At 41.0% G+C, this 15,655-nt stretch overlaps 1 protein-coding gene across 50 annotated transcripts in view; it reads left to right on the forward strand.

The window, feature by feature from the left end:
- The window catches only part of KIAA1217 (KIAA1217 ortholog), a 361,365-nt gene that overhangs the window by 313,049 nt on the left and 32,661 nt on the right, over nt 1-15,655 (forward strand). For 34 of the 50 annotated variants that reach the window (XM_086860806.1, XM_086860862.1, XM_086860878.1 and 31 more), the window contains 3 exons: nt 7,336-7,440; nt 7,865-7,914; nt 15,214-15,374. In XM_086860806.1, coding sequence (XP_086716932.1) covers nt 7,336-7,440; nt 7,865-7,914; nt 15,214-15,374 — 316 coding nt within the window. The remainder of the gene's footprint in view (nt 1-7,335; nt 7,441-7,864; nt 7,915-15,213; nt 15,375-15,655) is intronic. The other 16 variants (XM_086860894.1, XM_086860923.1, XM_086861074.1 and 13 more) reach the window with 1 other exon arrangement.

Below are 15,655 nucleotides of genomic sequence, written 5' to 3' on the forward strand. Positions count from 1 at the left end.
CTTATAGCTTGGTAGTTATGACATAAAAGTACAAGGTAGGGAATATTACAATCTAAGGAAATCAGAGAAATTGGATTTTTATGTATCTGTTTCTAAGAGAAAGTTGCAGGTATCTGAAATTTCATTTCAAGTCACTATTATTACATCTAGGAAATTATTTGAAGAAAATTTGCCAATTTTAATCCATTTACAGATAGAAAATTTTACAAAGTTCATGATAGGGATTAAAAATATGGAAGGATACCCAAAACTTTTTGTGCAATTTTCTGTCTTCTCTCTGGGCATCTCAACTGTTCACTCAGCTACACAGTTCACTCAGCTGCACAAGGCTGTGTGTTTTTGAATGGATAAAGAACTCAGATAGGTCTCAGATAGTTCTGCATCTCCTTAAAAGGGAGTTTTGCACCACGAGTTTTAATCCTAGTCCCGAATATATTAACAATGTAGAAAACAGCATTTGCATAATTGCACTTCCAAATAAATACATGACCTTAAAATTCAGCATGGTGTGTATTAGTCACAAGGCACTGAAAGAATAATTTTGAAAGCTGTCTTTATGGGTTGTGGGTTTTTTTTAACCTTGAGGAAGTGTGACTTTCTAAAAAATAATTATAAATATCAAAAGCAATTCATGCAAATTGGTATGTTTTCTAAGCACTGCAGTATTAAGAACTGAGTTTGAGTTCTACAAACACAAAATCCTCTAAGCTTTAATTTAGCTTTGTAATAATTTCATAAACTTTGAAAGCAAACACTGTTTAAACCATACTAAACTAAAGGGTTTATTCATACTGAGGTGTTGTTTTCCTGCTTCTGTGGGTATTGAATTGTTACAAGGTTGTTATGGATACCTGAGGGGTGATGTACATAATGGCAGAAAGGTATCCCCCTACATTGTTGTACAGGGCTTAAGGGTATACACCCATAAACAGCATGGGCTTGTTTCTGTGAGAAAGAATATTTTGGGGATTGTAGAGATAGGGCTGAATTCATTCTCTTCCAGGCATGGTAAGATGAGGTGTTGGCTGCTCTGTTGTGTGTGGTACCTGTTTCCTGATGCCAAGAGCCTGAAAGCCAGGCCACAGAAAGCACATGGCAGTGTGTTCTGCCTGCGTGCAGAGGTGGCAGCTGCAGAGGAGCTCTTGGCCTTGGAGCTACTGAGGAGAGAGGTCTTTTTCATCTCTGCACTATGGCACAAGAGACTTCCTGTCCCGACTCATTCAGGAGCAGGTTGAGGACCCTGCAGGTACCAAACCCATCATCTCAGCACTGTTGATGCTTTAATCCCTAGTGGAGTGTGCTGAGAGCAAAGAAAACATTTATTGTGTCATGACTTTATGGAAATTTCCTCAAAGCAGCACTGTCACAACCTCAGGACAATGTAATTTAATTTATAAATTAAATGTAATGTAATTTAAATTATAAATCAGGAAAAATTGAAAGGGATAGTAACAATGTCAGAAGTAAAAGTGAATCTTCACATCTCAATTCTGCTTCAGATTTGCAGTCCAAGGCTGAACTGGGATATCCCTGTATTTTACCAGAATATGTTTAGTACTTAAAACAGATAAGACATCTCACTGACTGTATCCTAGTTTTGTTGAAGAAAATGGTTCCATTACCTTTGGAACATTAACTGCAGCAGATCTGGATCTACAAGAGAGTAAAACTGGTATTTCTGAGCTCTGCTACTGGAGTTTCCTATTTTAATTTGACACTGCAGAAACCAGTTTCATGAATGCTGTTATTTAAGGCAGAGCTGAGGGGGATTTCATTATTTCATAATTTAATGCTTTCTTGTAACTGTTTTACCTAGGCTATTTCTAAGATAACTACTTCTGTGGTATAAAGCACTGACTAAATTCTCACAGTTAATTCATTTACCAGAAGAGTCGCATATAAAGCTCTTTTACAACAATGAGAAGAAACAAATTAATGGAGGTTTAAAGAAATAAAAGATGTTTGTATTCATGCACAGAAAAATATTAGAAGGTATAACAGGTTTGAAGGTGAACAGCAGTTCACCTTCAAAGGGTCATCATCTCTTAAATCTGAGGTCTACTGGAAGAATGAGTAAATTTTTGTGTATGAGCATGAGTTGTTCAAACAGAGATGAGCTGTCATATTCTTGGATGGCTCATTTATGTACCTTGTGGGACATTTCTGGAAGTTACTGCAGGCAAAGCAGATGTTTAAATGTTGATGAATTGGAAAAGAAGCTGTTTATCCAAAAGTGCATTAAATTAAATGCTGTTTAACTTAAAATCTTTGCATATATAACACATGCTGCAAAATTCTAGATTATTTGATAGTGCTAAATATGTATATATAATAAATGCTCCTTCTCTAAACCAGCAAGATAACTCTATAGAATACTTTTTCTCCAAAAGCATTTTCAGGGTGTACTGTGGTTCTCTTCTGCCTGAACACTTTTGTCCTCTTCTTTTTATGCCATACTAGTGAGAGAAGATGATAGTTGGATTGAGCAAAAAATGTGATCACATCATTGGCTCATGGCTTGCAGTTCAAGACTAAAGTGTAGTGGCCATGTGTAGATTGTTAGATATTGTTCCCCCCACAAACCACTTTATTGTTTCATTTGTTGAAGTATGGATGGACTCTCTATGCATTAGGAAAAATGGCCTTACTTTGTAAAGTCCTGAACAGTGAGAGACTCCATCAGCAATGCGCTGAGCATTTTATAAGGGGGCGCTTTACAAATACACTCTCTCAGACACTTTCCACAGGGCCAAAACTGGCTATTCCTCTGTAAAAGGTGTTGAATAACCAGGCAGAAAAAATGAAGTCAGATGACCAATACAGGAGGAGGAAAGGTAAACTGTATTTTGTCTTCCTTCTGTTAGAAGAACTGTTTGTATGAAGATGAGATACAGGCTCTGGGATAAGAGTTGTCAAATAGTTTAACAGCTGGTGTGCTTCAGAGCTTCCTTATCTCCTTTAGCTTCAAGATGTAGAAGGTTTGAGTTCAATCTTCTCCTTAGAGGACTGAAATATTCACTGTGTAGATCTTTCTATGGCAAGAAAGCAGAATACAGAAGAATTCTGCTGATCTTTGGTTCCTTCCTTTCCCATCCACTCATCTGTTTTGGGGGAATTTGCAATAAAGTCTAAGACACCTTCACTTGATTCTAGAAAAGCCATTGGGAAAGACAGCCTAGAAAGAAAGACTCCTCTTTCCTTTCTTTTCCCAGTGAGATAAAAAAAATTATAATTAAATATTTCTATCATAGGATAATATAGAAAAAATGTGTATTTCTCTGTCTGACCCCCTTTACATTGCTTCATTTGGAGCTTAACTATAAAATAGGAAGCTGCTGAAATTTTTTCTCCAGGAAGGTGTGCCAGCTTGTCCATGGTGCAGATTTGGTTTTTAAGTACATCTGTTGTGAGTGATATGCTGCACAGCCTGGGGTTGGATAGGAGTGTGAATGAACAGTTACACAGACCAGTTTTATTCTGTGTGTGTACATCACCTTCTCAGTGATGTGAATAGTAAAGATGTCCCCAGGAAAGGGAAGTAACATGCAAGTAACACGGCACACTTAAATAGCATTGCTGTGACAAGTGATACCAATTCAGCAATATGCTGTACCCCTTCTTGGAATTACTTCCAGTTAACTGCAGTAGAAGGAGCAACATGAAAGATCAGTGAAGCTGTAAAGAATAAATCTAGTGATGAAATCTGACATATCAGTGCACTGTCACCAGAGAAGCATGGGCTTGCTTTGGTTCTGCTGAATTTGGGGCACGATATACTAAGGCAGGGCCCTGGTTGCTGGACATACCCAGAGCCAGAGCTGTGGGTCAGGCTGCTGGGGAGAAGAGGGCTGGCAAGTGGCCTGTCCCTGCCTTCCTGGAAAAGGTCTGTGAGAAGCCAAGGCCAAGTCTGACAGAGTTCTGCTGGGCGTCGCTTCTGACCTTGTCCTCTCTTTTCCTCTCCCACCATGCTGCCACCTCTGACTCTCCCAGCATTCACAGGAAAACAATGAAACAATGCCTTTCTGTGCTGAGGCTGATAAAATAGCCATTTCTTTCCTAACTGCTTTAAAACCGACCCTCCCTGCTCTTCCTGGGTGGTGGAGAGATGTAGCTTTATCTGGGAAATTAATCTGGGAGCAGAGACGGGTTGGCTCTTCTTGGGCTACCAGCCTTCTGGTGGCAGCAAGCAGAGGCACCACTTTGTTTTGTTTGCCTGACCCTCTGTCCTAGTGCTCCACATTCCGGCCTGCCCTGTGTCACTGGAGTGCCAGCCTGTCCTGTGCCCTGGGAACCTTGGTCTTTCCCATGTCACTGGAGTGGCAGCCTGCCCCATCTGTGAGACTCTGACTGCCCCACTGGTGGGACTCTGGCCTGCCCTATCCATGGGGCTCTGGCCTGCCCCATCCATGGAACTCTGGCCTTCCCCATCTGTGGGACTTTGGCCTGCCCCATCTGTGAGACTGACTGCCCCATCCACGGGGCTCTGGCCTGCCCCATCCATGGAACTCTGGCCTTCCCCATCCATGGAACTCTGGCCTGCCCCATCTGTGGAACTCTGACTGCCCCATCCATGGGACTCTGGATCCCCTATTCATGGGATTCTGGCTGCCCCATCCATGGGACTCTGGCCTGCCCTGTGCCGGCAGAGCTGCTGGGACTGGCTGTTCCCATCTCCCCTCTCCAGAGCAGTGAGCACCACGAGGGGTAGAAAACACAGTGCTGAGAACCAAAAATGCACAATTTTTGTCATGGTAAGCACCACGAGGGATAGAAAACACAGTGCTGAGAACCAAAAATGCACAATTTTTGTCATGGCAGTGCTGGCATCCCTGATAGATCCTGGCCTGGCACAGCATGAAGAAAGCATTTTTTTCTCCCTCCTGGAGCAGAGGTTGCTCCAGCCCTTCCCAAGGAAGTTGGAGGCAAAGGGGTCCACTGCAGATCCTGTCCCTGCTCCTCCGGGGCCTTGTGGTGCCAGAACTGGGCCCTCCAGCCATGCCAGCCCAGGTTACAGCCCCACCACTAGGCCATCCACATCCCTCCCTGCCCATGCTGGAACGTGCCACCTCCCACCACCTTCAGTGTGACCACCTCCAAAAATCAGGGTTTTCTACTTAATGCCTAAAAGGCACCTCCTTTCAGACACCTGTTTTCGAAATGTTTGGTGCTAATGGCTGTAACAAGTCTGGGTATTACAGTGAAATGATTACAGGAAAAATCTGCCTGGTTTCTAAGAGAATAACTCCAGAGCACATGTAGATTCTTCACATTCTTAATGCTTTTACCATATGAAAAATAATGTGTTCTGTGCAATTGATTCCAGTATTTCATTCGGTTTTCATCATCTCCTATCTTGGAACATCCCTCTCCCTCTTAACAACATACTTTCCTAGATTTCATGGCAAAGGACAAGATCAGCTCTGTGTTGCCATAATATCTTTTGAAGCAGAAAATTGTTTCCAGATAAACTAATGTGGGATGAAAAAAACATTGTATTTATGAATTGGTAAAACAGATAGACTTTCAGTTGAATTTAGTTCCAGGAAGGTTTTGTGATGATTATCTGGGAAAAAAAAAAATGTTTTCATTATTAAGTGTCAAAAATGCTGCATTAAAGTTTGTTAGAGTATATTTATCCCTGGGTTTTAGTACTTGTTTTTGTTCCAAAGGTTACTGTAGCCTGCACCAGTTTCTTATTTTAAAACTTGTAATAGTGGAAATTCTGTAACGTATTTCTTGGTTTGAAATTAATTGGGTCAGATTCACTAGTCTTCTCATCACCCTTCAAAATACCTTTCAACATGAAGACAGAAAAGTAAGATGCGTGCACTGCATTAAATTGCAGTAAGAACACGTCTGCTGACTGGGGACTGACTGAGCACTCTCTTCTTCCTTTTTGTGTCTGTTAGCATCTCATTACTTGCTTTGCTGCCCTGTTTTCTCAACCTCTGGGTGTCTCTGAGTCTCTCCTGGCTATGGTATTTGTGTGCTAGCCCAGGAAACTTCATTCATTCCCTGAATGTGAATGAAATAATTAGCCTGGATAATCTGTCTGGCTGCAAGTGGGGCTGGTTACTTGCTTTTTATCATGTCAGCTTGCTTTTGGCTGTTCTTGGTACCTACATTTGAGTTTATATGAGTCTTATTGATTGATGCTGTTTTTTGGCCACCAAACAGCAACTGCAGCTGGGGTGGTCAGTTTGGCTGCTCCCATGTGCACAGAATGCTGCAGTGGTGATGGATGGTTTGTGCAGCATGCTGAGTCTCTGTCTGAGTTTGTCTGTCCCATCTTCTCTCATTGCTGCTGCTGTTTTTAACTACTTGCTTTTGAGTTTTCTTCCCAGTCATCCTCCAAACCCACAGTCTGCTGTTAGAATTTCCTTCTGTACCCCCACACACTTCAGTGCAGTAATAGAGGGTCCTTTTCAGAAGGTCCCGTATTGATGTGTGTCTATGTTGTGGTGTGTCTCTGGCACGTATAAGGAGGCACCTCTGTGAGCAAAAGGCTGGTTTGGAGCTGACTGAGGAAGTCCCCTGGTACCTGACTAATATATGCATTTATGCAAACAGATAAACACACAAATATTAGCCTTCACATCCAAAAAAAAAGTTATTGTTCTTGTTTAGCAACCTTTGGTTCCTATGGAAAATACTGATTATACTTACTGTAGTTCTACATCTCTTCTGCTTTTTGAGAATTTCTCAGGATATGTCCACAAAAGAAAATACATTTTTTTATAATGTTGCCATAAAGTCTGCATTTGGTGTCCTGTGACTCTATGTTACATTTCTGTCCTTTTCAAAGCAGACAGTTGTGATGTCAGGTGCAAAGGATTTGGACTGGAAAGTAGTCAGCTTGGGCAGATTAAATGCTTCCCAGACAAAAATCCTGGGTCTGGGGAAAGTAAAAATAGTAACAAGAAGAAGTGTAAAGTCTTTAATCCTGAAACCTTAAGTACAGAAAAAATGATTGGCCCAGAGTAGGTAAAAGAGAAAATGCATGTAATGCTGAAAAAGTTTTTTTTCACTATTTCCAAGAGGCATTAACAAATTGTTTTAGGTGCCTGTCTTGTGGGGTCATTAGACATTTATTACTTGGTTGTTTGTTTTGTTCTTTTTAACTATGCAGATTTTTTAAAATTGTCTGTTACGATGCACAAGCTGTCCAAACCGAGATTGGTAAGCTGCTGCAATAAGGTATATGCAAACTGGTATCCAAGGGCCTTTGCACGAACTCTGTAGTGTCTTTCCAATCCTGTGGTAATCATTCACCTAGAAAAACAAGTCTGAAAGCAAATATATCTGGCTTTAACAAACGGTTCTCTTGTCTTACAGAGAGAGGATACAAGCCATGGAGAAACAGATTGCCAGTTTAACTGGTCTTGTTCAGTCTGCGCTTTTTAAAGGGCCAAATACAAGTAATAGCAAAGATTCTTCTAGGTAAAAACAGAATTCATCTGTAATGATTTTAGTAACCAATCAACAAAAATATATTTGAATGTAATAGTAAAAAGAATCTTGAATGCTCAATCATTTTTAAGTCTCGTTATCATCTCCATGAGAATGCTAGGCAGAGAGGAAGAATATGCCAAATGATAGATGGATATTAACTGCATTACTCTTCTTTGACATAAAAAGAATTTATGTAGCTACATCTCTGTGCTTTCTACTGCTTATACTCCATTCCTTGCTTAACTTATACTAAAAGGTGATTTAAAAATATTACTGATGACTGACAAATTACTGGTGATTTAAATTTTAAAAATATATGTTAGACAAGGCCATTTAATTTGTTGAATATAATCTTCACTGCACTTTTAGTAGTTAGTAAACTAAAATTAAATTTTTTCTTGTTATTACTTAGTGAGAAGATGATGAAAATTGTGTCCAGCAAGAGCAGCACTGACACTGCAGGTAAGATAATTCACTTTTAATTTACAACTTATTCAAGTATATGAAAAGCTGTAACATTACAAATATCCCAGCTTATGGAAATGTCAAATTTACTTAAATTTCCATGGCTGTACTGTCAGAACTGAAGTTTAAGTGCAGGATATGGGAGTCGATCACATCTTTAAGAGGGGAATTTCTGACAGGTTGAGATGGTATTTGGAACGAATTTCACACCTGTGCTGAATGATTTAAATGAGATGTAGAGCCTCTGCATCTGGTGAGTTTTCCAGTGACTTATCCTGTCTATAGGGTGTATATATTTCTGTCCTTAACCCTAGATGTGTCCAGATTGCTATAGAAGACTAAACATTTAATTCCTTTTCTTGTCACCTGAACTTTTTCTAAGGTCCATCTGTCATTAGGATACTATGGATGTAACAACACCAAGAAGTTTAGCAGTCAGCAAGACAGCACTTTCCCTAATTAAGCCACGTTGATCTGTTACTAATTATTAGCATGCATTAAACTGTTCTGGGCAAGCACCAATTATGAAGCCAGTAAGAGCTGATCTTGTTTTAGCATCCCACCTGGAGAGATGTTAAGTGCATAAAAGACTGTTGTGAAAGAGGATCTCCATGTGGTTGAAGCTCTTTGTGTATGGGCTTCTGCTGGAGAAGTCTGCAGGGTATTCATGTGCTTAAAGGCTCCTCTTCACCTTTGTCATGCACTGAATGCAAATACAGGCAGTTCCCTGCTTCCTGGTAGTGCTGTTCCCACAGGGAGGTCTGTGCTCTGGCAGGTAGTAAACCACACACATTTAATTAGCAAATCTATTATGCTTCTAACTAGACTTTCTTTTGGAGCTGTGAACTCACGTTCAGGATTCCTGTTTGTCTGGAAATGCACTATGTCCTCCTAATCGACAGAAACCAAACTAGACCTGGAAACTATCAACCACATAGAAGAGAGAAATAGCTGAAGTCCTGGTACTGAAGCTTTGCTCCCAAGCCACTTTGGTGCTGTTCCAACTCTTCCCTTCCTGCTGGACTCTGGATGGGGAAAGGAGTACCTAAAACTTTGAGGAAACAAGTTGTAATTTTTCAGTTTCAGACAATATGATGAAAAGTCTGTCATTATTCAAAACAGCTGCAAAATGATCTTAAGATTTTTCCCTATTTCAGTGTCATTATAGATGGAGAATTTATGGCATTTCCCACTTGCATAGGCCTCACCTCATATAAAGCACTTACAAAACCCTCACAACCAGTACATACAGGGCCTTATGTTCCTCTTTGTACCATTGCAAACAGTGGCCTCTCTGCTTTCTCTGTGATGGTACCTGCTCAGACAAGTACTTGGTTGGGGGGCACTGAGTATGGAGGACCTGATCTAAGTGAGCCCTGCTTGGAGTGGGAGTTTGGACCTACAGAGGTCCCTTTAAGGCTGAATTATTCAGTGATTTGTGTGTGCATGTGTGAATGTACACTCACTTAAATGAGAAATGGAATAATATTAACTGGAAAAACAACCTTACATAAAGCAAAAGCTCAGGGATTCCCTGAGAAGCCATGCCCAGCCCACAAGAACAGTAGAACAGTGTGGCTCATCTGACCAGCAGCCATTTCCTGGCACTGTTGTTCCCAAATACTCCTCGCTCACTACCTTATCATATGACTGACACATCCCTGATGTGACACCATTACATCTGACAGCTGCATCTGCAAGCATGGTGGGGGAGATGGAGGGTGGGGACTTAATTTACTGTCAAAGGCCAGATCATCTTCTGTCACTTACTGGCAGAGACATTGGCTTTGTCACATGACTGTGTGCTTATCCAGCATATGAGTAAGGATTCCAGCATTCAGTTTGTGCTATAGATGCCTTTCTCATCACCTGGGAGAAGGGGATAAGGCAGTGGGAGCAGCCATGCAGCCAGCAGTCTGCACAGATCCCTATCAGTGCTATAAAGTATAGTTACAACTCCAGCACCTGCATCCCTACATCCTGTCCTTCCAACATGACTCAGCCACAAAATTAAATTGTAGTAGGTAAGGAAAACAAGGTGTGATGACCCCAGTATACTACAGTATTGTAACCCACAACAGCTATTACTGAAGATTGCTGTATAAAATAATAATTTTGAATAATGGAATATTTTCCTGCTTTTGTGCCTGGAATTGCTCAGGACATGGTCCAATAAGTCAATGCAGTTTGGCTTACTTGAAAATTAGGCAATCTGCCCGAATATACTACAGAATGTTTCTGCTTTTTGTAAATATGCTTGGGTCCAAACATGCCAGCAGGAGCTAGACACTATTCTGCTGACTGTTGTTTTGTTCTACAATTCACCCCAGTCTGTATTAAGTACAGCCATGTAGGCAGTGACTCTCTCACTTTACTATGCCACTTGACAACTGTGCACTAAGATACCAGTTTTAGCAATTTCAAAGACTATTTGAAAGATAAAATGATATAAAATGTTGATTGAACAATCCTTTCTAGAGCTCTGATAAGCAAAAATGTGAATTGCTTCCCATTCTAAAAAAATAAAACATTTGTGCAAGTTAATATTGCCTCATCAATGTTGAACCAACATTGTATTTTACAATATCCTATCCAAAGGTAGGAGGCTTGGTGTAAAAAAGCAGAGAACTACATTCCCTGGAATAGGAAAGAAACCAAGATTTCTAAACTCTAGATAACTCTATATAGCTAGATTGTGAACACTTTGTTTAGTATACCATATGAACCAAATGGTTATATTTAACTCGTTTTTGCTTTGCCAGTCTGTAGAAGCCAGTGGCTTCTTTAGCCCCAAATGTTAAGGACTCTGAAGAATCCCAGCTTTTTCACTGAGGAAGATGAGCCTGTAAAGACAATGTTTGTCTACATTTCTTATCTTTTATTGCTTTAGGCTCAGCTCTTTCATGGGGGACGGGTTCAAAGAGCAGTAACCCTCCACAGAGTAACTATGTCTCTTCTGCTAATGTTGGGAGAAATCCCATGACTGAATCCTTATAAAGATCTTCAGTTCCTGAAACACGAATGGCATCAAGGAACTCTTCACTTAGAAACAACATGTGATTCTATAACCAAACCATGATAGTAAGAGTCACCATGAGATTACTAACAAATACCCTGAGAAATACTTACATACTCTCTTTTCTGTCATATTTTTGTTCATCAACTGGAGATTGATTGATAGGCTAAATCCTGGATTCATTTATTAAATTGGGATCAGTTGTTTCATGGATTACCAAAAAAAGCAATAGATTTTTGCTAGTTGCTGCCTTGTTAGAAGAGGAAGGAAAAAATTTCAGTATTCCGTGAGAAAGAGATCAGGGACTAAAATTTTCTGCACTAACATCACCAATATAACAAAAGGAAGATGGAATTAGGGAGATTACAATCAGGGCTCAGATTTGATTCCTCATTGTTAGTGAACTGTCTTGTCATCTGTGCATATCTGTGTGCCCTTCTCACATGCATGACTCTTGCTGTGATGACCTGTGAATTAAATCACAGTCCATATCTGCTTGCTTAGATTCAAGGACAGATCTTGCTAATGTTAATGGTCAGCATTTGCAAACAAAATATGATCCTGAATTCATTTTGGATCAATGAGATGAAGTTGCATACTAATGTATATATAGAATATTTTATTATTTTGAGAGAGACTTAGTGTCATCTAGTAACAGTCACATCTCCCCAAATAATGTTTGAAAATTTTGCTTCTCTTTAATAGGATTAGTGATTTGTGAAAAAACATTGTTGTGTGTCTTCTAATGGCCTTTTGTCCCAACCTGCTTCAAAATAAAATCTTAGCATTTTAGAAAAAAAATTAAAATCTGTAAGATGGTAGGAGAGCAGTGTCTTTGCAATCATAGCAAAGGTCAAGTGTCAGGGAGTAGCCTTAAAACCTGAGTGCACAGCAAACCCTTCCTCTTTCTGCACTTCTGTTCTCTTTGTACTCTAAAATGGCAGCTTAGTTCATTAGCCTTTGTAAAAAGTTAACTTTTTTGTTTGTCCTAAGTATTAGGAAATTATGGTGGGAGGTTGAATTTCCCTTACCTAGCTCAAGAAGGGGTTTCTTTAAAAAACCCAGGAGCCAATGCTGTTTCTTTCCCTTCAATCCATCTGGCCTCACATCTAATCACAAAGCTACAGCCTGGGACTATTTCCAAAAGTGAGCTACACTCCCTAGATGAAGCAGCCCCTCATTCAGCTGGCCTTTTATTCTTTCTTGATGAAGATATGAATATCTGAGAAATCAGCTCCTGGTCGTTATTGCTCACTCGGTGTCTTGTGTTTCACACCCCCTGGAGTCAGCAGTCCCACTGCATGTTTCCCAGGCTCTGAGCACACTCTGCAGCAGGGACACGGGCAGCCAAGAGCACCTAATGGCCAAAAGAGGTGGCTGAGGCAGCAGTGGAGGAGGAGAGCTGCTTTGTAGGGAGTTGGAGACATTTATTGCTTACAGAAGCAGATCACAGTCCATCTACACTAAAAGGAAAGCAGGCACCCCTTCCTGAGAAAATATGTGAATCGGCTGAGGTCCAGCATGGGGGGAGGGACTGGTGGGGTCTGATTCATGCCTTGGCTGCCTCATCACAGGGTCAGGGGCTGAGGTTTTGGAGCTTTTGCTTGAGGCAAAGAACAGCAGAAAGGTAGGTGTGCTTTCAAAAATAGTCCAGATTTGTGGCTAGGGATCAGAACTGTTGGAGGCTTATCCACATTTTTCAGACTCTCTGGTGGTTTCTGTCTGTAAGGTTTATGAACTAAATACCATTCTCTTAAAAAAAAAAAAAAAAGGCAAAAAATAGTGCATGTGGGAGGGAAATAAATGCTTGACTGTAGGAGAAACTGCAGTGTACATGTAGACAGAGAAGTATTAGCATACATTAGGCTGAAGCATGGAGTGGATACATGATGGCAGTGAACAAGGACTGTTTATTTCTCGAGTGTTGCTTTCTGTTAAGGAGCTCTTTGAAAGTCAAGAGAGCACTGAATCATACTGGAGTATAGCAAAAATGTGCAGCAGCTTGCTCAGCAGTGTAATGACGACCGCTGTTGTTGAAGCACCAAGCAGATCTAGCTGGAGCACGTTCAGGGGAGGTAGAGCATTACAGCAGCCTGCACCAAGCTAGAACAGCTTTTTGTCTGAGCGTGTCTCCAGAAGCCCATGGCATGGCACACTGTATGCAGCATGGATCCAGCCAGAAGGGCCTGTGCTTTCATTGAGCAGAATTGCAAATGAAACTAAAGTAACAAACATGATTCTTAAAAACTGGTTTTTTATATATAAAAATAGGATGGTGTAATTTTCATCCTTTATGAATGCTTCTCCCAGATGAATTTTGCAAAGGCTGTATTTGAGCTATCCACACCTGTTGGAAAAGGAATAACAGTGTGTTGTTATGCTGAGCTGTCCTCAGGCATATTTGGAGGAATAGTTGAAAAGACAGTGAGGGATGAGAAGTATGGGGAGAGAACTTCCCACTCTGGGATTCATACTCATTCCAATCAGAAGATGCCTCATGTGCTTTAGTGCGCTGAAAGTTTGCCTTCAGCAGGCAAAGCTCACAACACTGGTTTTTGTTTGATTTCATTAAACTTGATAGAATGTGTGCTTGTGGGAACAAATGATGACCAAAATCCTTGTGCAGATCCATTGATGAGCTATTTTCTATTTTCTCAGGTTTCTTTAGAAGAAGTTTCCTTTAGAGAAGGAAAAAACTGAAGTAGGGAATTACCTAATCATAAAATAGAATCATGGAATTATTTAGGTTGGAAAAGACCTTCCAGATCATCCAGTCCAACCATTAACCTAACACTGCCAATTCCAACACTGAGCCAGGTCCCTAAGCACCGTATCTACACATCTTTTAAATACCTTCAGGGATGGTGACTCAACCACTTCCCTGGGCAGCCTCTTCCAATGCTTGATGACCCTTTTGGTGAAGAAATTTTTCCTACTATTAAATCTCACTGTGTGTAACTTTAGGCCATTTCTTTTTGTCCTATTGTTTGTTACCTTGGAGAAGAGACCGACTCCCACCTCTTTCCAATCCGCTTTCAGGCAGCTGAAGAAAGCAATAAGGACCTTGAGACTCCTTTGTTCCAGACTAAACACCCCCAGCTCCCTCAGCTGTTCCTCATCAGACTTGTGCTCCAGACCCTTCCCCAGTTTTGTTGCCCTTCTCTGGACATGCTGCAGCACCTCAATGTCTTTGTTGTAGTAAGGGGCTGTTAAGGCCGTAGTTCAGGGACCAGCAGCCATTTGTGCCATTTGAGATCAAGGGTAAGGTGGATTTGGCAGTGTGATGAGGAGTTTGCAATACTATGTAGAACTAGACTTAAAAAATGAAGTTTGTTGTACTGACAGTCTGTCATTTTGTCTGCTGGGGTAGTGTGGGGGGTGAAGGGACACATTAGAAAAAAAATTTGAAAAACACAGGTGTGTAAGTGCAAATTGGGAGAAGGAGCTGACATTTCTATTAGCTGATGAGCTGGAACTCTCTTTTTCTCTCTAAATAGAGCTTCTTTCCAGGTACCTGGGACTTAAAAGAACAAGCTTGGCATTGTTGCTGTGTAGAGGAACAGCATTCTTTAACAAAGAAAGTTTTGTGAGGGCAGCAATCATAATTTTCAGAGTGTGTCTTGGCTTATTTCCTTGTGTTATGCCATATTCCTTTCTGACAGACTAAAAGGGAGTGTGTGGATGCAACATGGCTGGAAGCCTCCTCCACACCATCATTTCATTTCTCTGGTTTTATAGGGTTGCTGCTGGAGATATTGGCTAGAAATAATGCAATTGTCCTTTAAGCAGTGAAGCAAGATTCCCTATAGAAATTTTCTCCCCATATTTGGCAGCTTGACTGAATCCCTCTCCTGTGATGATTAATCAACAAATATGCAGTTCAGGAGTCCTATGAATGAATTTGTATCAACTTGGTCTCAGACATCTCCTAGGAGGACAGTCCTGAAGTTACTTTCAGAACCAATTTGATTTGTTGCTGTTTAGTATAATCTGCAGTTATAACTCATTATCCCATTTCCACTACATGTGGTAGAAAGCAGTCCTGGAGTAATGCAGTGCTCTGGTAGAACTGAGGTTCCAGCACAGATACACTCTGCAGGCTTCCCTCAAAATGTATTGGATTAGGAGGTGCCAGTCCCCTGTTAATACTGAGCGTTGGCATCTGTCATTTGCTTTTCTCATCCATCTATGTGAAGTATATGTGGATTCAGTGGGCAGAGGAAGGATTACATTTGCACCTTCTCTGCTGTGAGCTCAACCTGTGCTGCTGCTTATTGCAGGTGCTGCCAGCGTATCTGGGGGGAAGAATGCACTGGGAGCTGTGGAGTCAGCTGTCACCCATCACCCTGCTGGAGCCCCAGCAATGCAAGTCAGCCTGCATGGTATGAAACGCAACGTGTCGGATCTGCGGCTGCAGCTGCATCAGATGAAGCAGCTACAGGTATGATTATCTGGATAATGCTGGGGAAAAAGGTGGGTTACTAGCACATGCCTTTTTTCCCTCCTTCCCTCTCTCTCATTTTCTCCCTTTCAGCTTTTGTACAAGTGAGTCTCAGTAGCAGAGTTCTAGCAAAGGGCAGACCCAAGTACTACAGACACAAAAGCTTGCATGGTCCTCAAGGTGTGAGAATTAGCTCAGTTAAATTACTGCTGCTCAGATATTGAGAAATAAAATAATTTCTAGCTTTGTTGGGTGACTCTAAACATTAAAGCACTATTTAT

This window comes from Cyanistes caeruleus, chromosome 1, assembly GCF_971803275.1.
Source record: "Cyanistes caeruleus chromosome 1, bCyaCae1.hap1.1, whole genome shotgun sequence".
In the NCBI taxonomy this organism is placed as follows: Eukaryota; Metazoa; Chordata; class Aves; order Passeriformes; family Paridae; genus Cyanistes; species Cyanistes caeruleus.